Genomic DNA, 26277 nt, shown 5'->3' on the forward strand with positions numbered 1-26277 from the left:
AATGACACATCAACCAATAAATCAAAGAAATGTCAAAAAATGGAAATGCAACGTCGAACGTTGAAAAAATTTCAAAAATTATAAAGGAACAACGTCAAACGTTAGAACTTGTAAAATTCAGCAATGAAACTTCAAACGTTGAAAAAATTTCAAAAATTAGAAAGGAACAACGTCAAACGTTAGAACTTGTAAAATTCAGCAATGAAACTTCATACGTTAGAAATGTCAATAGTTAAGAAAGAAATTTCAAACTTTGAAAATGTCAAAAGTTAACAAAGAAACGTCAATCGTTGGAAATATCAAAAGTCATCAAAAAAGTGTCAAAAGTTAACAAATATAAAAACTTCGTGGGTCTCAAACATCTTGCTTCATAATATACTTTCTTTTTACTTCCAATGTGATGATCTCTTCGCAAAAAAATGGAATTTAATCCAAATTCCCGCTTGAAGATCATATAAAATGGTTTGTCGGTGGTACGCCAATGAATTTCAATACAGAGAAGCAGTTAAATTAAAGTTAAAGTGTTGTACAAATAAATGACTCAATTAAATCCTTTCCGTGGGTGGGATGTGAAGAATTTGCCAAAAAGCCAAAGAGGAATTTAATTCTCATCAATCACACCCAACCCTCAGTCGTGTCGCACTTGGTTGTAATTCTAAATATGCGGTGTGTATAAATTGCCATGGAATACCTCCAATTCTGCCACATTTGGCCAAAAGATTCACAATCAACCTCCCACACAAGTCATAGAAACCTCATAGAGATTCTTCAATTTCACATCGGTTTCGGACTCTCTCTCTCTCTCTTTCTTTTTCAGTGAAACCTTTTCTGCTTTAGCTTGGAAAATTTGTTGTTCTCCTGAGGATTCCATTTGGACCCCACCATTTTTCTTAACCATATACCCCCTCCCCTACGCTCGTCTTCCCTGAAAATGCTTTTCGCAGAGAGGAATAAAATATGCAGACACATAGAGAAATTTTCCACCATGTTGGTTGATGATGTAGTAAGGGGGCGGGGAAGGAAGGAAGACGGGAATGGAGCCCGAGGTGAAACAAATGAAAGTGGCGGAAATACACATTCGACAATTTCCGCCATTCCATGCGTACAGCGATTTAACCCAATCACAACTTTCCGCCTGTTTATTCACCCACTTTCCTTCACTTTTTGATATTTCACTTTTTTTTCGCCTCGATCCGTCACTTTCACCGGGAAATATCACCCCGGAGGTATCGTGAAAAGCAATGGGGGATTGTATTGTCGGATAAAAGGGGATGATTGCTTTCGTCAAAGTGTGGCGGAATTTCAACTAAAATTCAATTTGAATTCATTTTTTTTTCTTTAAAGAACTTTGCTGAAAAATACTTAAATGTTTTTTTTTGGTGTTATGAAATGTTTTATGTTTTAATTAAAGATTAATGTTTAAAGATTTATCAAGCTTTTATAAGGTTGAATTTTCATTTCCAAGAAAAAATCCGAGGACATTTCCCTGGAATTTAAAAAGTTTTCTCTTTCAAATATAAACACTAACTAATAAAAATTTTATAAAAGCTTCAAAGTGGCTCTAAATTAATCATTACCTACCTCCAATGGCAAAACTTGTCGTTTACATTTTTATTAATTCACAATAAAGTACTCACACAATACTGTTGCAAAAACAAAAGGGAAACAAATGAATAAATCAAGGAATAAATTCAACATCATGTGGAATTAATTGGTGAAATTTTAATAAATCATTTAGAAATCAATGGGATGGGGGGTTGGAATTTGAATAAATCATTTTAATGCAAATAACATAAATTGTGCAAAAAGCATGTGGATGAATTAATTCTTTTGGGGGAAGCGCATGGGGGAAGCTTTCTCGCCAAAAATCAAGTTGGTTTTTGGAGTAAAATTTGTGCAAATTGAGAGGATTCCGAAGAAATATTAAGTTGAGGAATCCTCTCAAAGTGTATTTATGCTAATTGAGCAAAATTAATTCGCGTGATTAATGCGCAGGAGGGTGGCTCTATTTAATTGGCCAAGTACGCGAGGAGCTTTTATGCGGAATCGTGGTTGGGCACACAGAAAAAGCACATCATTTTGGGCGTACGTACTCTGTGTGCGCTGTGTGAAAGTACACAACTCTCTCATTTTTGAAATTAAATTCCCCATAATTCGCACCCGCAATAATTGCTATTAATTTGGCATGGAGAAGAGATTGACACCATCACCGAAAATTCCACTATCTGCGCAAAATTAAATACCAACACGGAGAATTATTTATTAAAATTTGACAAATATGCATAATTATGTGTGGCGGAGATCCTTTTTAATGCTCTGACATAAATTTATTTTCATTCATTGCAATTTATTTGTACAATTGGACACCAAAATGCATCCACACAGTGTGGCATAAATTGCGTGACACGAACCAACACCCCAAAAAGAGAGATAATCCAATTTTGGGGCTGCGTTCAAACAAAGTTATTAATTGAAGTTCTGCGCGGGGGAAGCGGGGTAGAAGTTGCACGCAGCATCATACGGCCAGCACCGCGGATGCCACAGAGAATTTATATAGGCTAGGAAAATATATTTTTCACGCAATATTTTCCGCCATTGATGGATTGTGGTTTGTGCTAGATGCCCACAATTTGGTGTGGTTCTTTTGACTTTCCCAACAGCTTTTCCGAGTCGCAAAATCACACTCTGTGTGTGCGGCTCAGTGGCACAACACCGCAACATCAATTGAAATCCACAAAATAAAATGTTCCACATTGATTCTTTTTTGTCATTTTACAATTTTAACCAAAATGCTTCCCTATTAATTTTATTTCATTGCACATTTCAAAGCTCTCTAAAAGTACTCGCGCCACATAATTGTACATTTGCCGAGCTTTTATTTTTGAGGAAATTGAGAGCTTTTTTTCTACGTGTGTATGAAACTCTCATCGATAAATTCATTCCACATATACCCTCTATTTGTTCATTTAACATGGAGAGAAAAAAAGAGGCAAATAAACTCCATTTTAACCTAATTCAACGAGAATGTTGCAAGGGAGATGCACATGAAATTCACTAGATGGGGGAATTGTTCGAATATATATGTTACCTGGTGTTTAAACAGAGTTCGAGTGGAAGAAAATTTTCTCCCTGAAAGGCAACCTCGTAAGGCTCAGAAAGCTCAGAAAGCTTCCAAAGAGAGCGAATACGTAAGAAGCTTCCAAAGAACGGTGGCAATTAAAATGTTTTGAAGCTTATAAAAGCATCAAAAGTTTTTAGAGATAACTTCTAAATAGTCTTTCAACAAAATTATCACTTCACTGTTTCAATTTTAGAATAATTAATAAGTCATTCTCTTTTAAAATATTAAAAGTAATTAGATTATTCGTATATGTTAAATTGTACCTGAGTTACTCTGACTCAGTTATTTAAAAATTTTCAGTTATAATAAATTTAAGCTTTGCACATTGTAAAATACCATAAAATTCATAACTGGAGGACGCGTTTTTATTGACTTTTCTAGCACAAAGTATGCCCGAACTAATTCTTTGGGAAGGGCAACAAATAGATCGATGGCACTCGAATGTCTTTGCTTTCATTAAAAATTAATACTTTCCCAGTATAATGAGCATTAATAAATAATTCCCTTTATTATTTTCCATCAAGGGAATTTTTCCTTGAACTATTAAGAACTTCAAGTGGTCTATAAAATATTTAAAATTTGATTTTCGCACCTTGCAATAGCATTATAATCTATTATAATGTTAGTTTGTAATAGAAGCTTCTAGGAGTAACACGTTAAATCCCTATTTTATTAGAAAAAAAACTCGCTAAAATGTCTATTAACGAAACTCGTGTGAAATATGATGAAATTGTGAGTAAATTGAGAGGTTCTCGAAAGTTTTCAGCTCTAGTTTTCTCAGATAAATTCTTTGAAGAATACAAAAAAGTTCTTATCCCGTTTTGTTCATTTTTTCTGGGAGTTCTCTCAATTGTACCATTTGTTACACGATTGCTCAACAACGATGGAGATTTTGTAATTATGTGCATTACTGTCTTTATGGTGACTGGTTATTTGCAAGTAGTCACGAAAATTCTTTCAATTGTCCTGCATGGTGATCAAATTGATGAAATCTTTGAGTGGTTCCACGAATTGCAACGAGTGCAAGAACATGATCTCATTTCCACGATTTATGCTGAAAATTTCAAGAAAACTTACAAGATTTGTGATTTAGTAATGAGGTGAGAGTGCAAAGATTATTGCTTATCCATTAGAACACTATATTATTAATGCATAAAATGCATTTTAATTTTTTTCAGATGCTTGGCTTTCATTTACGCATCATCATTACTGTTTAATTTAATTTTTTACTTGACATCTGATAAAATACCTTCTCAAATACCATTTGTTAGCCAAAATAACACAGCAATGCATCGTTTAGCCGGATCTATCACAGTTTTATATAATATTTATAATTTCTTCATCTCAGAATGTACAATACTCTTCATTGGAATCTACTCTATTGGAGCTTTGAACATCTTGAGCCAGCTAATTGCAAAGCTCAACGATAGCACCAACATTCTAGCTACCGCTGAAAAAATTTTGCCAGCCATCGTTAATCTTCATGTTGGAATTTTAATGAAGTTTAATGATTTTTGTGATGTTTTCTACTATGCCCTATCAGTTCAGCTTCTCACAAGTGTTTTATTGATGCTATTTAGTTTTTACTTTCTTATGCATTCGTTGACAAATTTATTTTTTTGGTCACTTTTATGGAGTGTTCTTGCCCAATTTGCTCTCTTTTGCTTCTTCGGGCAGCTGATTTTTAACAAATCCGAAAGAATTTTTAGGGATTTGTACCAAACAAAATGGTACGAATTAGATGTTATGGATCAAAAAGCTCTACTTATAATGATGATGATTTCACAGAATGCTTTTGGATTGAAAGCTGCGGGAATGTACGACATTGATTTCGTAATGTTTCTTCAAATTATGAAGCTCTGCTTCTCATATAGTGCCGTTTTGTACACATTTCTTACTTAATCAAAGAAGAATGTAAGTATTTATTTACGGTAAAGAATATAAATGTATTGAAAAGAATATTAATTTTGAGGGAATTTTTTAGAATCAAAAATATATTATCGTAGCTACGTTTTGATGTTTTGTTTTTAAAGTTAAAAGTTGATTAAAGTTGGAAACGTATGATGAAAGAGTCTTGATTATTTGTCAGCAACTATAACAAAATTTTTAAGTGTTTTTTTCCACATAAAAATTGGCACAAAATTACACTAGATCCTTACTAGGGCTACTTTTTTCTCTAAATTATAAAAAGGTTAGAAACCTGAGGAGAAAATTATTTGTAGTTTTAATTTTAGACACCAAAGATACACCAAAAAGATCACAATTTTTGTAATTGTAAAATTATAAGAAATAAAAAGTTGTTTTACTGTCTTTGAAATATGTATAAAACCAATAATTCTCAACTCTTTTATTATCTAATACAACTGATAAATTGAATTTCAACCCACAGACAAGCTCCACTTCGATGGGATATTAACTTCAGTACCTAAATAAATTTATTATTGACTTTAAAGTTAAACAATTTATATACCTTATTAACTATTCAAAGAGGAAATCAGGCCATGTTGAAAGAGTTTTGGAGCGATGAATGTGGAATTTCTAATATGACACGAGCTTTATCGATCTAAACATCGATTCTTATATCGAAGCTTCTTTCGTTTAAAAAACGAATAAGTTTTTACGATTCTTCGATTTTTCCCAACTATTCAATTCAAAGCTTCGAAAAGTCCGATTTTCAGAGCTTAGACTTCCAAGCAGATGTGAAATTACTCAGAGAGAACATTTTCGCGTGATTTTGTGCATTCACATAAATGCATTCCACAGAAGAATCGCGAGATCATTCGATATAGTCTACAATTACAACTAGAAAAATTTTATTGGTTAATCCAAAACAAACATTTTTAAGCCATTAAAAACATTGTTTCAATACATAGAAATTCAAATTTTTTCCTGCATTAACATATTTGTTTTTTTTTCACCTTTTCCAGATTCCAGCTATATACTGAGTTCTTTAAAGCTGCAAATGCTATGTAGGTATACTATGTATATAATATATCAGCTATATTTGTTCAATGTTTTATAAAAAAAAGTATTTCTCTTTAAAATTGGAATAAATCATTATAATTTATAAATTTGATAATTTACATCTCATAATAATTTAAAGATTTAATTAAACGGCAAAACTGTACTTTTGAGACACCCTATACTCTCCACAGCCACTCCCACAGATTTCAGAAGGTACTTTTTGGTTTGTTGTGAGAGACAACATTCCAGTGATACAAGTAATTCACAAATTATGCAAGAAGGATTCCCAGGGAGAAATATTTAAATTGGAAATGATGTTTTGTGCTAAAATCATTACACTTCTTAAGAAAATTTTCCTTGAAATTCATCCGGGTAATGGTTGTGTGTCTTCTTAGTGAGACAATTTGAATTTTATTTGAAAGTCTTCGAAAAAGAAAATCCTTGAATGTCATTTAGTATTAAATAAGGAAAGCCGAAAAAGCTTTAATTATATGGACTTTTATACATAATTCTTCTTCAATTTTTTAAAGGATCTTTCTGATAAAATCATTTAAAGCCACAATTTGCATTTTTAAATTAGTTCTGTAATGCAGTTTAATGCTTGTTGGCTTGTTGTAAATTTAATATTGGAATTTCGATTGGTTCTCAGTGAAGGAGATTTTAGAGGCATTCGAATCCTTCCTTGGAGAAGTGTTAGTTTGTCAAGCAGAGGCGGGATTATCTTTCAGTCAAGCCAGATAATGGTAAAATATGAAATCTAGGGCATAAAGCCTCTCAGAGCCCCATTCCTCCCTTATGGCACCATCAATTCCCACCATTTTCACCCCATCCCCCACAAATCTGTCGCTCAACAATCACAAGCACACACATCAAGTCAATCTGAAAATGATGTTTGAGCCCTCCAGCGTGATCCTTTCTGGAAAATCCCTTCGAAGCCTGTCGCATACCCCGTTTGCCGCTTTTCCACCCAATTCGGTGTTCGTGATTGTGAATAAATCTTCTTGGTGTCGAGGGATGTTATTAATAAATTTCTAGGACCGCTTGGGGATTCTGTGCAAGCACACGAATAAAAGCACCCCTCAATCTCTACCTCCAAATGTTTTTTCAATGCATTTTCCCAGCGTTAAAAAAAACCTTCGGCTAACTAAAAAAAATCCACGCTATCCCTATTTCGCTAGCAATTCGTTCGATTTCACCAACTTGATGGCTTTACTCGGGATGCGTCCTTTTTTTTTGTTGGTCCCCCCCCCACCATTGAAATGGATAAAAAATGCATATTCGGAAAATTTATTCATTTTATGCAAACTCCCCGCCCCCACCACGCGTTTTTGATTGATCAGCACGATGAGCAACAGCGAGAAAGATTGTGGAAAAAAATGTCACGGAGATGTTATTAAATTTTTTATGTAAGTGCTTTTTTTGCAATGAAAAAAGATAAAAAATTGAAATCGACTTTCGATCTAAATTTGGATTAAGGTGAAAACGATCAATGAATTTTAATGAATGTCTTGCTTTATTATTTCTCAATGCATCCCATAAAATATCTACTAAACACATTATTAATTTTAATAACTCCACCATATTCATGTATCGTGTTGGAAATGGATTTATTCGGGGGGATTGTAGCTGGGGGGAAATATATGTCGATGTGACATTGATGTTTAATTTGAGGTAGAAAGAAAAGTCATACTAAAAAAAAATAAAAATTAATTTTAAGTAAAAAGCGTTTAGATAAAATTTAAAAAAAATCATTCGATTTGAAAGCTTTTTCTTTGCCCAGATAAAATCCCACCATTTGAATAAAGTATTTTAAGCACAAGACGTTACCTATTAAAAGTTTTGCAATGAGATGAAAATGAAGTGAAAAAAAAAACTAATTATATTGTCGATTTCTTTGATAAATGGAAAAGACACCTCACCATTCGAATGGATTGGTTACGCAAAACGGTCTCTAATATTTTTCAGTGATTTATCGACTTGAGTCTTTGACCTAGAACTCCTTAATCGTTCACACGCTTGAAAGCCGCGAGAAAATATTATTGTGTGACAAACAAAACGATTTATTAGCGAATTTTTATTTCTTTCCTTGGTTTTTCCCCAAACTATGTACATGAATTTCTCTAAACGCTTAATTTATTCTGCCTTAAGAATTTATTTATTTTGATTTTTTTACAAGTTAAAATGTTGAAGAAGGTACAAAAATAAATCACAGTTCCTAAATTGACAAATTGAATGTAAACTTTTCTGTTTAAGATTATTTATTGTGTTGTCTACACACAGAAAAATTATTCGTATTAGTCGAATGCGAGTGAGATATTCGCACATAACCTCAGTTTGATTCGCACTCTCCAATGTAAACAATATAGGAAATACTCGTCATTAACGAATGCGAGTGGCACACTCGCAAAAATTGACAATTTCACTGCCACTTTTGATCAAAATTTCTCTGTGTGTAGGCTTCTATTGTTTTACAATGTAAATCTCAAAACCAGAAAATAATCCATTTACGTAAATTTTAACAGAAGAAAAGATTAATTTAGGTAATAATTCATTCGTTTAGATTCATTGAGTCGGTCGTTCTCTTATGAAGAAGACCTATCAAGGAGCATGGTGCAAATCCGACCTCTTGACTTAAATAAAAAAAATCTTAAAAAAAAAGTTTTATGAATTGTAAAAAAAAATGCAAAATAATAAGAAAAATTAAGATATTTTTGTTATAAAAAAAAACTTGGCAAAATAAATGCAAAAAATTGAATTAAACTCTTATATTTTCATGGAATTAGGCTACAAACAAATCCAAGAAAATCTGATTTTTTGATTACAAATAATAAGATTTATTTCTTTTGAAACTCATGCCAACTCTCAGAATTACAAAGTTATTATTTCTTGCAATTATTCTTAGCAATTTTTTTTTCTTGAGAGAAATCTTTATTTTCTTTACACAAGAACACGCAACGTTTGTCAATGACCCTCAAGATCATGGCTGACAAAGTAAATTTTACGCGGAGATTTTTTCTGCAGCTTTGAAATTGCCCAACCATGGAAAAAAACCCAAATTTCTTCTTCTGGCAATTTTCCTTAATTACACTATTTGAACACAAGATTTAAGAATTTAGTATTATTAAAATATCCGGATTGATAATTTAATGGCTCATTGTGAGATTTAAAAAAAAGGAGATTACTCATTTTGAGGCTCTCATTGTATTATAGAAAAATGCGATCAGGGAAAATCGGGAAAATACAGTCAGGTATTGGTTAACGTCGCATGGGATATACTCTTTCCACCCATTAATAATAATGAGTTGAAAGAGTATATCCCATGCGACGTTAATCAATACCTGACTGTACATTATAGAGAATCATGAATTATCTATATCAGATTTTCCTTGTTATTCAGAGGTCAACTGGATGATAAGAAAAATCATAATTTCCTTAAATGAATTTATTTCCAATGATGTTACGAAAGAATATTAATAAATAATTGAACACTTATTTTTTAAATTTATTTCTTTAGGACTGATAAGAAAAATCATAATCTCATAGCAATTATAAGAAGTCAATAGAGGCGTAACTAGAAATCTATTCAAATAATTTTTTTTTTGCTGCAATCGAATCTATTTGACAATTTGTTTTTACAATTATAAAAAAAAAAGTGACTTTTCTTTTTTTTAACATTTATCATTAGTTTTCGAAAATTTGATGGTTTTTGCTAACTTTTAAAATTTTCCCTTTTTCAATTTTTTACATAATTTTTTATCCTGCAAATAATTATTTATTACCCTTAAAGAAAAACACGGAAAACCTGTTTGATTAATTTTTATCAAATATTTTATGACCTTCTGAAGAATTTTCCGAGTATAAGATAAATTTTCCAATGATGATCATGAAAACATAAAAAAAAATTAATAAACTCCTTTATTTTTTGAATATTTCTCCCAATAAGCGTCTATAATTAAAAGAGTAAATGCAATTTAATAGAAATGATTTAGTGTCTGCTGAACGCGAGTGCCTGGTCAGGTAAAAATCTGAGAACACCTGTTTTACCATTTCCACTGAAAAATCGTGCTGGTGTTTGTACACCACCGCAAATTAGCATAATATTAGATAAATTTCCATGAAGTGCGCAACTAATTATATTGAAATATTTATTGGAATTTGAATGATCTTCAGTCAAGGTTATAGTTTTGGATGATTTTTATGTAGATGCCCGGAGGTGAGTTCTTGGGGTGTTTGTTCAAAAATCTCAGGGGTTTTGTGAATGAAATGAAAGAGAGAGTACTGCGGGGAGTCATAAAAGTCCCCCAGACAGTATGTAGTGGTGGGATTTCTCCAAAGCTTCCGTGCTGACTAACGCAACTAAGCGATCGACGTGATCATGTGGCGTCAGTTGGTGCTGGTCAGTCATTAGTGTCGCATTAGTTGTGTGAGCTCCGGTTCGGTGTGAGAGCTCCGCATGTGGGGAAAAAATTTTACGAAATATTCACGAAGAAGGAATTCTGCTTTGTTAGTTTTGCGGGGGGAATTTTCAGGGAACACCGTGCCGGGATTTTTCATCAAATCCCACAGCAAAATCCCTCCAGATTGTGAATTTATCTTCTGACACAAATAAATTCGTTGGTGATAATTCCGTGATAACCTCCTAAACTGTTATGCTTATGGGTATTGTAATATGTGATTGAACAGTGCGAGTGGTCACAGTGTGCAGCACCGTGCGGAATGCAAAAGAGTGCTTAAAGATTCGAAGGTCTTCAGCAATTGTGGCTATATCCATCCCATTTATTGAGTCAAAAAGCGAGACACATTGACTCTCTTTTTTGGAATTTTTATTGTTGTACATTTTTTGTGTATTTAGTACGATAAAGGCGCAACATTTGTGGCACACCAACTCAGTTCTTTGCCTGAACGCAAGAAGATCAGTCACAATGTGGACGAATGTGCTCCTTCTATTTTTGTGTGCAAGTGCTGTGGTGTCCTATCGCATACAGAGCCCTATCGTTGAGGTCTGTCCACAGGCCCTTAGGGTCTCGATCCCCGATAGTCCGGGTGTGCAGTTGTTTGCCTTCCATGGGAATATAAATCACCCCATTGGGGAAACCGAAGCTGGGCTCATGTCCAAAGATGTAACCCGGAAGACAACAGGAAGGTGGGTGTTCGAGACCACCGCAGAATCCTTCACATTGGGCGATACAATCAACTACTGGATCTACGTTCAACATCGCGGGCTCGGTTATCGCTCAGACGTCATGAAATACACAATTAATGGTAAGAAGAAACTCCAAAAAAAAATGAACAAAAATGCGAATGTGAGTGAGAAAATATTTATTCAGTGGATCTTGAGATGATATTTTTATTAAAACTTTATTGTGTGTGGTCCACAAGTGAAATATTTGGTATTTTCTGTGTATGTAGAATACTTATGAAATGTAAATACAACTGAGATTTTTTTTTATTGTTAAAATTTCTTCCATATTAATGTGAGAAATATTCATGGAATGGCAATAAATAATAAAATTAATGATCAAAGTACAGGGTGGATCAATATATATTTTTTATTTAAAAAAAAGTTGTACACATAATGATGCAAAATGTACATAGATACATACATATGTATGTAAACGACTTTTTGTGACTCTTTAAATGTCTGATAAGTTAAAAAAAATAAATTTTTAATAAAAGAGGTCAAAATAATTTTGCAGCTTCAAGTTAATTGAACCCGTTGCATTATTTGCATAAAATATTTCGATATATTTCACATACTCGAAATATATGTAAATCTGATAATTAAGATCATTTGTTTAAGAAATTATCGTAAAATCATTTATTTAGCAATAAAATATGAGAAATTTTATTGATTTTTAACGATAATTTGAAAGAAAATTGAATTATTAAGATATTAATAGGGGAAAGTGGGGAGGAATTAGTCAATCATGAAAATTGAGACATTATTTTCAAGATTATTCAATAAAAACGATATTTAGGGTGAATTTTTTAATGGTCCATCAACAAATATTAGCCAAAAAAAAAATTTAAATTAACTGAAAAAACTGCATTGAATTATGAAGCCATAAAATTAATTTTATTTTACATTTTTTTTCTAATACCGATATAATGCTGAAACTTTCATTGCAGCTTTCAGCAATAGATGCGAAGCTTTCGAAGTTGATTCGTCTGAGGAGGAAGTTCAGGTGGAGACCCAGAAGTTCGGACGGAGACGCATAAAGGGTGAGAATTCTAGTCACTACCAGCACCATTATCACCATCACCATCACCATGAAGATGAGGGCAACAGGCGCTTCGGGCACGGTCACTACGGTTGGCGACCACCGACCTTTCCCTCAGCACCTTCCTTCCCAGCACCACCTAATTATCCAAAACCCCCAACACCGTTCCCCTTTCCAACAGGCCCATCTGGGGTGTGCTTCTGCGACAAGGAAATCCAGAAGGTGAATGAGAAGCTAAGTGAGACACGTCAACAGCTACAGGGTGCCATTAATGTAACTGAGAGGATTAAAGAAGACTTCGAATCACTCAATGATGTCCTCGGGCAGATGCTGGAGAAACTCAACTACGGCAGGAAGCTTCTGTTGACTGGAGTCCTTCCACCTGGTGACAATCCCTATGAGCTAATCAGAACCATTCTAACTGACAAACTGGACTTGGATGATTTAAAACTGAGAATCCTGAATGCTACGACAACCGTTCACGGAGCGATCCTCTTCGAGATGACCTCAACAACGGACAAATTCAGGATTCTTCTGCGATCGAAACGTCTCGAGAGGTCAAAGATTCGCATAATTAACTATCAAGATGATGAGAATGAAATCTTCCCGGTATCATCATCACCAGCACCCATCATTGACGGTCCCGATCCCGCCATAGATGTCCGTTTTGGGGAAAGTTAAACTGCCTTCGCATATGTACGTTACACTTCCTCAAATGAAACTCATTTTGCCGTAATGTTTGCATTTTATCATGAATGAATTATAATGTAATTTAAGACAATTTAAATGTAACCAGTTCATCCTCAAAAAAAGAAAAGAGAAAAAAGAGAATCATGGTTTTTATTTTGAATCAACGGTCAAAGCCCCAGAGCGGTGTGCTCCCGAAGAGGTGAAAAAAAGAGACACTATTCCACACTTCTTGTTGCTCAAATGTCTGCAAATTTACGTGTTCATTAACACGCTGTGGACAACTCTGCGTGTTTTGCCACACTTCATCACGTTTAATTTAGTGATGTACATTTTAAAACTCTGTGTGGATTTACCTTCCCAACTTGGCGCCACTTTTCTTGCGCGACACAGACAAAGTCAATCTTCCGCTCTTAAACTTCCGATACATCCCCTATTGTTGACTCGGACCATTCTGCACATTGTACGTACATAGTTCTGCCCCAACAATGCGAGGGAAGTGGTTTGAATGGCAAATACGGAGTAATTTCACGCAGATTCTTTCACAGTCAATCGATCAAAAAATCCAATGTTCCCTCAATGGGATTCAATTCGTCGTCCCAATGGGGATTTGGGTCAAGAATGGAAGTTCGTTCTGGTGTAATGTCAATTGTAGAACATATCGGAGAATTGGATGGAAAATCTGATTGTTTGAGTACTAAAGAGTGGGTTTTTTTTGTTAACTCTGTGGATACTATGTAGATTGAGTTTGAATCTGACTATAGTAGAAAGAATCAAAGCTAGAAAAATCAGATTAGAATTTAGATAACTCAGATTTTATCAACAATTTTAAAGGAAAGATAGATAACAAAAAGGAACGTAGATTGGAATCTTCAAGAAGGTGTTTGGATTTAATTTATTTTTTAATTTTAAATATATTGAAAATGTATTAAAAAATCACTTGACATTTATTTAAAAAGCTTTGACATTTTTTTTAACGTTTTATGTTATTTTTTTAAGTTTGACGTTTCTTTTTTTTCTATATTTTTCTTCTTTAATATTTGACGTTTTTTGACGTTTTTTCTAATATTTCATATAAATATTCTACGTTTGACTTTTTTCTAACGTTTCATGGATTTTTACCGTTTGACGTTTCTTTTCAATCTTTGATGTTTCTTTTTTTTTTAACTTGTTTTAACGTTTAACTTTTTCTAACGTTTAAAAGTTTTTCTTAGCGTTTAACGTTTCTTTTCATAACTTAATGTTTTTTTTATTTTTTGACATTCGTAGCTTATTTTCGATCGTTTAAGATATCGTTTGACATTTTTTTTTAAACGTTTAGTGATTCTTTTTTATACGTTTTACGATATCTTTTTTAAAGTTTTGTTCTTCTAAGTTTAAGATTTTTTTTTAAATATTTGTATATTTTCTAACTTTTTGTTTTTTAAAATATTTAAGAACTCTATTTCTATATTTTTGTAATGCAATTTTTAATATAAAAACAACTTCTTTCGACTTAAAAAAAAAAAGCTTAAACTGCTTGAGCTTTTAGGGGGTGTTTAAACGCTCAAATACTCCCTGACTACACCTCTGTTCAATAAACTTAAATTATTTCAATATAATATTTAGTTTATCGGTATCGGTCTTTAATTTAAAAAAAAATCTCTAATGGTGCTCTTAAGAAATTTTGCACGTTGCATGTCTAGCACATCCGACCCATCCGACACATATCAATTTCATCACTCTGTAAATCATTTGAATGTGTGAAGATTTAACATGGCAATTGCCCCCTCTTGTGATGCGCGGGATTTTTTGTTTAACTTCACTCCGCAAACACCGTCACAATAAAACCCATTCGATAACCTCTTGGGCACTCAGATGTGCTAAGAAGCATGTCTATGTGCTAGAATAGTGCTGGCGAAATGGAATGAGAGGAAAATTAAAATCACGATTTCCAAGTGTTTTTTCCCCTATGTTGGCGTGTGATGTCATTCGAGCATTAAAGGCGAGTTGTATTTGAGTATTTCGCGGCAGTTGATGATTGTCTGTGAATTAGAGTTGGTGCTTAATTCTTTTTTCGCTGTTGCGACGGATAAAAAAAAAGTAGAATTACAGGTGAAAGAAACATTTTTGAGACGGTTAATTTGTGTTGAAAAATGGGAGGGAATTATTGGTTGTTTGTGGCGCTTTGGGGCATTCTGGTGGTCCATGGAGAATGCTTTGTCATACCAAAGGCGCACTTTGAAGTGCTGCATCCCCATGGACTGAGGGTCTCCATACCGGATGTGGCGGGAATTCGATTATTTGGCTTTCATGGCGCGCTCAATGAAGCGATTCGGGTTAATCAGCAGGGGACAATCAATGGCGTTGTGAACGAAGCAAAGGACAGCAGGTGGACTTTCACTGACCCAAGGGTCATCATCAAAGGTGACGATGTTATTAATTACTGGATCTACGTCCAATTCAATAATCTTGGATATCACATGGAGGGTACACAATTAGTCACGGATGGTGAGCATCTTTGTACAAAATATCTTTAAATTTTCTCCCCTCAATTTCTCACAAAGCGTCCTACTTTGCAGCATCCAACGGTAGCATATATAGCGAATCTACCTCAACGGCCTCACCTGAATGCGTTTGCTCTCCTTCAGTTCACAACCACTATCACTATCACTACTACAACTTCCCCGAAGGAAGCAATCCCAGTGGAAATGATTCCCAGGAAAGTTCAAAGGATGCAGCTTTTGAGGAAAAACTCTCAAATCTTGAGCACGAACTCAATCGGACACGAGATGTTGCATCTTACGTTGATGCTCAAGTGTCTCCGTTGGAAAGGGAGCTTCGTACACTTCAGGAGATGGTTAATTACCTAATTAACTCCAAGAAAAGATCACAAATATCCCGAGAACTCCTTCTTCTGGGTCATTTCCCCTCTGATATTCCCTTCCCCATGGATTTCCTCGAGGCACTTTTGCGCGAAAAACTCTCAATTGACGATATCAGTGCGAAAATTCGCAATGTTCGCTACCCATCTGAAGGAGAAATAGTCTTCGAGGTGTCCTCAGTGGCTGATAAGGTACTCCTTCTGCAGAAGGCAAAAGAGACAAAATTGATCGAGGCGGGGTACATTCTTATGAATAACCCTTCTGATCCATAGAAAGATTATATTTAATATCCTTGGGTGCTTTCTTATCACAAAGGAAATAGGGTCGATTTCAGAGTGGTTGGCCACCCCCCATCCCCCACATCCCTCCGCCTACAAAAAACACGAAATAGGATGAAATGCCATTTTAATCTTGAAAAGACAAAACGGGGAGGAAATGAGGAGCCTCACGGGCATGTTAAACAGACATTAGGACAAATTGCAAAGAGAACATTCCAAAAGAAGTTTGGCATAAACAGGGAGGGTGAATATTGATTGGACTCGAAGAGACTCTTGCTTCTTTGTCAGCATGCCGCCGTTAGGCTTTTTATATTGGGATGGGGAAGTATCTACTTTATTTTTACATTTTCTCCCAACAATGAATTTTTAACGATAAAATATTGAAATTGATTTAAAAAAAAACATTTTCTTTTGTTTGTGAAATTTTTCCGCTTAAATAGGATATTAAAAGATTTTTAATAATTATTTGTCCTTTCATATTTTTTTAAAAATAATTTTACTAAAATTATGTCATAAAATAACTGTGGAAAAATTATAAAAAAGTAAAAAGAAAAACATCTAATAAGCCATATTTTCTTAAGATTTCAAATTATTCATGTATTTAACAATCATTTGTATAACATTTGTGCATTTAATAAGAATAAATAATATTGCAAAAAATAGAAAATATTTTCCGTTTTTCCACTTTTATTTTCTTCAAAAATGAAAATATTTTGTTTACTTATAATATTTGATCCAAATCCATTTTTTTTTCAAAATTTTACAAATCTGACATTAAGTTATCCAAAAAAATCAATTTTAAACCCAAATTCTTAAAAATTTTCTTAAAAACTCCTAAACTACTTTATCTAATTGAATCTTATTCAGTTTTTTGCCACTTTTAGTCAACAAAGAAATTTTTCCGAGTCCACAGTTTGAAAGGAAGTTTATTAGGCAACACTAGCAGGGTACAGTAAGTAATAAAATACAAAAAGCTCAAGAAAAAGTTAAGAAAAATACATTTTTCATTAAGATGGGATTATTTGATCCTTAAGAAAAGTTTAATGAAAGTAAAATAATTTTATCAATATTAACCCCTTAAAATAATCAACTTCGCCCCATCTCCCCCTATATGCTCAAATTCGATTTAAGAAGCACGTACTTTACGACAAAATTTAGCTAAATTCGGCAATTTTTATAACATTGCCGATACTAACAAATGGTTTTAGTACTTTTGGTTCAATTTCAATAAATTTCAACTCATAAATTTTCAACTTTATTCTGCAATATTGCCAAACATCTTTGGTCTCTCTAAAGTGCTCCTCGAGAGCAACATAATTGTCCAACTTCTCTTTCTTCCTCCATCCTGGCAGAATGGCAAGTTGTTGTACATACATAAATGCGGCACAACCATGTGGGGCAATAGAGCGTAAAATGTAGATAATTGGCACATCTCTGGCCCCCGTAGTGGAAAAATATTAGATTGCCAGAGGGTGCCTTACTTAAAATCCAGTGGGAGACCTTTTTGAGGTGCACATTGCCCCGAAAAGTAGAGCCGGAAGGCTATTTCTGGGTATGAGGTGGTGGGTGCTTTTGGTTGGGAGGGAGGCAAAGAAAGTGCCGAGAATGCTTCATTGAATACGAAATGGACAGAGAGGTCGTTAACGTGGAGGGACTGTCGTTTTTTTTATCCTCACTGGCACCCACACCTCGTACACAGGACCTCCGCTTTTCCGTCCTTTCTGGACAATTTTCTCCGCATATTCCGTGTGCTGAACAATTTCGTTAAAATCCTTTTGACATAAAAATATCTCGCAGGGCTCTCGTTATATTAAATTTTATTCTCTTTCGAGTCCCCCATGGCCTGGTTGTTATGCCCTAATGCTGTGTGGGGGTGTTGCAATGGGGTTTGGGCTTGGTTGGGGACGGGGGTGTCAGTGAAGTCCGGAGCTGGGGAGAGCAAGAGAAAAAAAAAGGAGCCCTTTGTACGTGGTTGGCCAGAAGATGGGTTGGTGGATTTCTCCGTTTTGCCTCGTTTTTGCGTGTAGCCTAATTTACAACATTGGCTACCCCATGGCATGGAGAATGAAGAGAAGAAAATCTTAAGGGGTTTTGGTGTACTTTCCCTTCGTACAACTTTTCTCACAGGAAAATGATAGGGGTGGGAGTTGTAATGAATGGATGGAAAAAATCACAACACCTTTTTCCTCTTTTCTGTGCCAAAGCCACATTTTATGTGGTTTTTCTCCAGCATTTTGGCTGTGACTTTTCCTCCGGGCTATTTATTCCTCTCATTTGAGCCACCATGGTGAGATATGAATGGTCTCCTCCTCTAACCCCCGCATGGAATTATACTCTGTCCAGGAAAGCTCAACGGTACAATGTGGAAAATGTAGAGGATGGGAAAAGTGTGTTCATTTTCTTCCACTCATTGTTGAATATGGTTGAGAGAACTCATGAAATTCTCTCGTCAATTGTTTCATTGAAATTCTCAACGAAATTCCTTTTCTTCCTATGATTTACTCCCAAGTCACTGAAAAGCTCTCATTTAATCGACCCCTCAAACCCCATTCCCACATCCAACAGACGAATCACAGCCCAAACAGTGTGGAAAGACGAAAGAAAGCTGAAGTGACTCCACATTGTTAAGTTTTTCCCATTTTCGCCGCAATTTTCTCACACTTGACTTCCTTTTCTTGCTCCTGATTTTTTTTCTTATATTCCTTTTTGGCTAAAATCCGCAATCAGTGAGTTGTTTGTGGTTGGGATTTTTACATTCTTTTCGTGGTTTTGTGTTGTGATTTGTGATCAGACTATGATACAGAGAAGATGGTGGAAAAAAAAACAGAAAAACAATTCAATGAAATGGATTTTGTACAAAATTCCCACCCATTAGTGTCTAATTAGTGTGAATGGTTCAAGATTCTATACAGCGATAATCCTTTCTGTAACTCTACTAGGGGTTTTCTTGCAAGATGAATACCGGTTGTTGGGAGATGGTGTACCTGGTAAATCTTCGCATGAGAAATTGCCAAACATTTTTAGCATCCACAAACATTGAGAAATGTTAAAGAGATTTTTGTTTTAAAACATCAAGCATAAGCTAATAAAAGTTTACACGCGCAATTACTTTTTGCACCACCTGTCTGGAACATTTTTTACGACATCCAGCATAAGGAAATATACGAGCAAAAATCTTCAATTCAGCGAAAGTTAGATATTTCACCAACAAAAATAGCAATTATCTTTTCTTGTTGAAAATATATTGTACAATTTATTAACAAACATAATACGTGAAATGTTTTCACTTAAGCAATTCATTTTATTGAGATTGTCCATTTAAAATTTAATTTCAAACAGTTAAGATGTTGCTGTTTATCCAAATGAAAAGAATTGCATTAGATGCCGAAATATTTGTGCAAAGATGTTTAAACACTAGGACCTTTCTAAAAAAAGACTTATACGACTCGATAGTATAGTTTAATTTCTTTGTATAAGATTTTGTTTTTTTTTTCACTGCCGATGGACTTATATTTGCACTATCTGTCTAATACATAAGTAAAGACAACAAATACAGTCAACAATAATTTCAAAACAACACTATTACACTGGTAAGAACTGCCACTGCGTCCTATCCCCAATCAACATGACTTTCCTGTGGGCAACACTCAGAGGACGGGTTCCCATCGAGACGGGAGATCAAGAGGGTCAAATCTTTTGAACCTTTTGTACCTAGGCCCAGTAAGCAGCCGAGTGGCCAGATTGTTTGGATGAGTCAGGATTCTTGATTTGTAACGAACACTAGCATTTGTGATTTCCTCGTACACTGATGGAACTTCTAGATCCCTCTCAATAGCTTCATTTCTGATGTACCAGGGAGCACCAGAAATTCTCCTAAGGAGTTTACTTTGAAAACGCTGCAAGATGCTGAGGTTGGATTTACTGCATGAGCCCCAAATTTGAACGCCGTACTTCCATATTGGTTTTATAACCGCCTTATAGATCAGAGTTTTTGAGTAGAGAGACAATTTGGCATGCCTACCAAGGAGCCAATTTAACTTGGAAAGGCGTAGCTTCAACTGAGAGGCCTTGGTTTCAATGTGCTGCTTCCAGGACAACTTTTTATCGATGTGAATTCCCAGGTATTTCACATGATCGTGTTGAGGAATTTTTGTGCCATTGAGGAAGACTGGAGGGCATCTTCTCCTCTTCAGCGTGAAGGAGACATGCGAGGATTTCGTCTCGTTGACCCTTAAAGCTTAACCATACTTCAGCGTCAAAAGACGCTGTTCGTTGTTTTTTCTCACTTGCTACTTGTCAAATTGTATCGCGCTGTCACTGTCACACAAGAAAGGCGGTTATATAACATAGAAACCGCGTTTCTTGTTTGACAGTGACAGCGCAATACAATTTGACAAGGAGCAAGTGAGAAAAAACAACGAACAGCGTCTTTTGACGCTGTTGCTTGGTTAGGCCTTTATTCTCTAAGTGTGAAGCCACTCCTGGATGGCGATCTTTGTATAAGTATTTCCAAACTCTCGTTTTGAACATATGACTCATTTGGTGTACCTCCGATACTGCTTGGCGTATTTTATAGTTAGTTGATTCTACCGACGTGAAATATATGATTTAGATTTCCAGGTTTTTCCTTGGATCGGTATAATTTAAAATTAAAACACCAGAGCTTTCGGCTCTTCAGTGGTCAAAAGATTGGTGATTTCTCTTCTTCTCAGCTCTGTCCGTTAAACATAGCCCCAACAATCTGGGCCACCACACAAAAACCTGAAAATTGTTTACAAAATTAGATTGAAAAAAGACACGAAAAACCAAACTCCTATCTCCCGGGTTTGAACGGAAAGTTTTATATATAATTCCCCTTTTGGGGAAATAAAAAAAATCATCTTTTACTGTCTTTTTTCCATAACTCAGTTCTCCTAATATAAGTCGCTAAATATTTCTATCTGAATAGATCTCTCCTTTTCTTCCTTTTGATTGGAGCCATACTAGTCTCCCTCTCTCGTACCGTTGATGAAGGGCTATCCGATCATATCGCGTCTTCATTCCGTGCGCCACTTTCTTTAGTCGATCCCAGGCCTATATCGTGTACAGTCATACCCCGCTTAATCATCTTTTGGCTAAGCTCTTCTTACGCATTTAAACTAATGAGTGCGAAGAGTTTAACCGAGAGATGATTATGCGGGGATGACTGTATCCTCTTCATGCGGTCGCAGAGTTGTTCAACATACGAATGATTCAGAACTGCATCCCCCGGGCTGCCCAATTCCAAATCTATGAGTAATCGGAGATCCCGTCCTAATAGCATACAATCCCGTAGAATCTTCGACCGCACTGCGGTAGGTCAGTCCACACATAGACAGGGAGAAAACTTTCCGTTCAAACGCGGGAGATAGGAGTTTGTTTTTTCGTGTCTTTTTTTAAAGTACAAATTTATAAAGAAAATTTAAAGCTCATTTTATTTTAATTTGCCTTTAACTTTCTCTTATAAATCTCCAAACATTTATTTATGTGAAAAGTATAAAAGAATACTTAAAGTCTTCGCAATTATCATGCAACGTGGTGTACCCAAAAATATTCACGTACTTACCTTTGTCTTCCAACAATCCATTCCAACGAATGTACTGCCCAAAAGGAAACGTTGTACTCTCGCTTGTTCTATTGATTGTACTCGAGGATAGAATTTTACAAGATCTTGGTTAAAATTGAGGATAAATTCGAGTAGATGTAGTTGAATTGAATTGGTATTGCCCCTCTTTAGGTGCAGCAAGAAGTTCCATGTAAGGTATGGGGAATGATAAAATCGCACAAATTACATGAATTTGTGACCTCATTCCCAACCCTCGAAATGCTATATACAATAATTTAATTTAACTGCACTCTTCTCTTAATTCGATGCAGTTCATTTTCTCTTGGGTGTTGGGTTTCACTTGCAGGCGGGTGAGACTCCGCTGTTCCAGACACTATTTCACCGTTGGAGGAAAATTAAACTCCTTTTGCAATATTTTACTACAATTCAATTACATCCTAATGCCACCGTGTGTCTCTGGAATTGACGATGCGGATGGCGCGGGATGGGGTGGTGGCGATGCTTCCAAGATGCCGGGCAGGTTTGTCGTCGACAAATTATTATGGATCACATTGAGAAGTTTTCCAGTGTCGCCTCTCACCGATCTCATGGGATGGTTTCTGGGTGGGATTCTCAATGGGTGGGGTTGGTGAGAGGGAGAAGAGGAGGGTTTAAGGGGTTGGGTTGGGATGGAACATATATAGTAGAGTTGGATGCCGGTCTAATACCACGGAGGGCTGTAATGTAATATTCTATTGAATTTTCGTCCTCGCCGAACGTGGGTGTGTGTGAATGATTGAGGCTAAATGTGGGGGGCTGAATGGGGGAGGAGGAGTGTGGGACCCCCGGAGTGAATGAAAAAAAGGAGAAAAGCCGACTGTCACGTAGTTCTGCTATATTTCCGTGACGTGGGAATTGTACTAAATTGGAAATCAATTGCACTAATGCCATTTGCGCGTGACCATATATTTATTATGTATAAAATTCACATTGACTGGGGTTGGATCCAATTCCAATACACCCCCAGATTCCTTAACTTTTTTCTGCACCATCCCCAATCCCTAAACCTTGGCACAAGGACCTGTGAGTTTTGCTGCTATAGATAATATATGGGGAGTGGGACCATACTGAAGAATTTTCTCTATGGTCGATCAATTGCTGAAAATTGTTCCTTCCTCCCACCCATACCAGATTGGACCTTCCTTTCGGATGGAGCATGGGAAAAACTTTCACCGGTAGTGACGTGAATATCCGGTGAGAGATTAAAGAAGCTCCAATTGCTGACGGGGTTTCGCAGTCTCCAAAGTTTCTCCATCACCAAACAATCAATCAGATAATTAAGTTTTGTTTCGGGAATAGTGTTTGCAAGGGAAACTTTTGCTGATCTCCTGCTAATGTTCGTGGTTCTCCCCATTGCGCCAACCCCCCATCCCCACTAGGGAAAGACAACACTAGAGGATGATCTCTCAGTATTGGGGGGTAAAATCCGTGTGTAATGGGAAAAGTCGAGTTTGATTTGTTCAATCATCTCAAAGGGTTGTTCGGTAATGAGACACGTATTTGGGTGTTGAATTACTTCTTTCGACATTTCCCCATCGATTCACATGTGCTATTACATTTCCTAAATTCTTTCAAAAGAGTGCCTCTCTTTGTTCTTTTACCCCATTTCTACATTGAGAGTGTTCTTGTCATCTAAACGCCTTTGGCAAGTTGATTTTGTCCCGGATTTGAAAAAGGTACATCCACCCTCAACATTATACCCTTACTTATTGAGGGATGATGAATATTCATGTAAATCAGGGGTTAAATGATTATGGGTGGATTTTCTTACCACAGATCAGCTATTTTAGTCTCCTGTTATGAATAGAATAGAATAATACAATTTCTTTTTTTCATTTACTGCATCTGTTGCTATTTTTGGGTAAAGTGTTCTACTAAATATTAAGGCTTATGTTTTTTAAGCAGACTTAAAAACAGATTAAAAAAAATTAGGCAAACTATAGTTTTTTGGAAGGGAATTTAGTTTTTTTTAATCAGGATATTAAGGTTTCAATGGTAGGTCTCGTTTCATCTTGACCCAGTCTTAAAACCTTAAGAACCTGACCCAAAACTTTAATCGAGATTAAAAAACTTAGGTCTAGCTTGGAAAAATTAAGCCTAGCTTAAAAGACTTAGGCATAACCTAAAAAGTAGACCTACCTTAAAAGATTTAGTCTTAGCTTAAAAGACCGATGCATTGCTTAAAATCTTAGACTGAACATAAAAAAATAATCGAAAATAACAAAAACTTAGACCTAGCGTAGTAAACCTAAGCCTAGCTTAAAAAACTTAGAAAGATTAGAAAAGTAAAGACGAATTTAGTAGTTAGTTTTTCCCTTAAAATCTTTTTGAGTAAAGTTGATTTATTTTATATAGAACCTGATGATCGTACCATAAAAATCGAAATATCCAAAATAAAATTAAATGAAAAACAAAACAAAGGCAAAATCCGCATTTTATTCTATTAAATTAAATATTTTTCCCACAATTAACTTACATAAACACCATTTAATGTAACTTTATTAACTTACATAATCCAGTTTAAAAAAAAACTGTCAAACAAACATGCTCTCTACTTAAACTTTCACTAAAAAAAATGATCCTCTTAATTAGCACACATAAGCAAATGCAGTGAGATAGTGCTGAGGGAAAAGCCATGGGAAAAAGGTACGATATGAAAAAGTTCCAACTAGGAAGTTGGCGCGGAGAGATCTAATTTCTTGTTGATGGTTGGGTATTACATGGATACGACTGTCGTAAATTTTGCGCGATTTTTTTGTGCAGCTCCAACATCCTCATTATTTTGTACGACAAACTTTTATGGGTGGAAGTGCAAAAGACATGTATGACAGAAGAAAGAAATTCCGTGCAGACAAGTGAAATCCAATAAAGTCCGTCCTGAGTGATAAAATTTCATTTGATGGCTGCATTCATTTCGGGGATGATTGTCTGCAATTTGCAGGAAAACCATGAGGACTGTGCGGGGGTGGTTCCAGATGGAGTTACAGTATATATGCGGGATAAAATATCTCCAGGGGTGCGCACTCATTTGCCATTGAATGCGGTATGTAGCAGGGAAAATGAATAACGTGCAATCCACTCATTAATTAACGTGGAAAGTTAATAAAATTTCGATGGTACGAATATTGCAACTAAATATTTGATTTAGTTCAATTGGAAATTAATGGACTATGCATTAGGCATTACAGTTAAGTTAATTAAACATTGATATTATGCGCTATTGTTTGCGGTGATTTAGACGGGGTGGTGCCGTGCTATGGGTGCGGGGGTGCGTAGGGTGGTTGGTATATATATTGCAGGGGATAGGAAGTGATTATGGGAATTATGCCAAATATTTATGTCACACCATGTCAAACCCATTGAGTCACGCGAAAATCCCAAGACTCTGCGCACCATAAAGTATGTGATTTTCCATACCAAACTCTTCTACACATGCTTACGCTATATATGGGGGTGTGTGATGGGAATTTTCGCGAGAGAAAATGGCTTCAATTTTTGCCCGATGGCGCGTATAATTGACAGAAGATGTGGGGCTTTGGGAATTTTTCGCAATATTTCACATGAAGTTTTGCAAGTGAGAAAAAAATTTATAGCACCCGAGAAAACGAGATGGCACATGTGTGGGAGCTGGTGCGGAGGGTGGCGGGAGATGAAGTGAAAATGTTGTAGCCATTGTATGTAAATTTTGTGTATTGACAACAAAAATGATAGATAGTCGAACTTTTATGCGGAAATTCCATACATTGTGCGCCATGAGGAACTCCCCAAAAAATTTCTCAGTTCTCTCCCGAGGGGGTAGCGCCAAGGGGTACATCGCTAAAAATTCTAACAACTTTCCTGGTAAAAATATAAATTTATTTTATGCATGAGTTAGGCAGTTTTTTTCCATAATAAATTTTGCCCTGCAATTTCAACATATCTTTGAGCATATTTGCAACTTCTCTCGAATTGCTATCCGACAAATTTCCTATCCTACAGCTATATAAACCCTATAGTGTTGGGGCGTGAATTAAACACACTTTCAAATTGTGTTCCAAAACTTCAATCTCCCACCCATAAATTCCTCCATTTATCTACCCCTTGAGGACCATGAATCCCCTCTCCCCCTTCCCACACTATTGGGCCATTGTAGCTCTTACAGGAAGGAGTATGGTTAAATTTGGATGGATTCCGGTGGGGCGTGCGAGATTCGCTGTGTTCCCTCGGTTCATAAACAACGAAACTTTGACGTTTTCACACCATAGAAAATTTTCCCAGTGAATTGATAAACAATTCCCGTGTTCGCACAAGCTCCATGCTCAAAATTCAGCATCCATCCACTTGTATACCAGCGAATCCAGACATTTTTGGAGGGCGGGGGTGGCTAAAGATGGATTCGCAGGCAGTTTTTCGACGCGCGGCAGGAAGGAAGATCGAGTGCGGAGAGTAATAAATTTTTTAAAAGGACACGTCCTGTTTGGCGAGAGCTTTTGGGAATTTTATTCGATTGGTGCTTTATGCTGCAATGTTTTCACAAAAA

The 26277-nt window shown here is 35.6% G+C and overlaps 3 protein-coding genes across 4 annotated transcripts in view; 2 read left to right on the forward strand and 1 right to left on the reverse strand.

Annotated features, from left to right (window-relative positions):
* Positions 1 to 26277, reverse strand: part of LOC129790123 (WD repeat-containing protein 19) — an 829031-nt gene that overhangs the window by 465768 nt on the left and 336986 nt on the right. The window lies entirely within an intron of this gene.
* LOC129790308 (beta-1,3-glucan-binding protein 2-like) lies at positions 10403 to 13137 on the forward strand. Of its 2 annotated transcripts, XM_055827775.1 has the most exons (3): positions 10460 to 11347; positions 12215 to 12307; positions 12488 to 13137. In XM_055827775.1, the coding sequence occupies exons 1-3, from the start codon at positions 11008 to 11010 to the stop codon at positions 12985 to 12987; spliced, it is 933 nt and encodes a 310-aa protein (XP_055683750.1). In that variant the 5' UTR covers positions 10460 to 11007; the 3' UTR covers positions 12988 to 13137. The 2 variants fall into 2 exon arrangements, with proteins under 2 accessions (XP_055683749.1, XP_055683750.1); XM_055827774.1 differs by having other exon boundaries at positions 10403 to 11347; positions 12215 to 13137.
* LOC129790345 (uncharacterized) lies at positions 14840 to 16802 on the forward strand. Its single transcript, XM_055827823.1, has 2 exons — positions 14840 to 15483; positions 15555 to 16802. The coding sequence occupies exons 1-2, from the start codon at positions 15129 to 15131 to the stop codon at positions 16127 to 16129; spliced, it is 930 nt and encodes a 309-aa protein (XP_055683798.1). The 5' UTR covers positions 14840 to 15128; the 3' UTR covers positions 16130 to 16802.

This window comes from Lutzomyia longipalpis, chromosome 2 (genome assembly GCF_024334085.1).
Source record: "Lutzomyia longipalpis isolate SR_M1_2022 chromosome 2, ASM2433408v1".
Lineage (NCBI taxonomy): Eukaryota > Metazoa > Arthropoda > Insecta > Diptera > Psychodidae > Lutzomyia > Lutzomyia longipalpis.

Bases quoted from the DNA above. Each gene is read 5' to 3' on its own strand.
- LOC129790308 (XM_055827774.1), top strand. From the start codon at position 11,008: ATGTGGACGAATGTGCTCCTTCTATTTTTGTGTGCAAGTGCTGTGGTG. The intron at 11,348-12,214 runs GTAAGAAGAAAC...CTTTCATTGCAG, and splicing joins CATGAAATACACAATTAATG to CTTTCAGCAATAGATGCGAA.
- LOC129790345 (XM_055827823.1), top strand. From the start codon at position 15,129: ATGGGAGGGAATTATTGGTTGTTTGTGGCGCTTTGGGGCATTCTGGTG. The intron at 15,484-15,554 runs GTGAGCATCTTT...CCTACTTTGCAG, and splicing joins TACACAATTAGTCACGGATG to CATCCAACGGTAGCATATAT.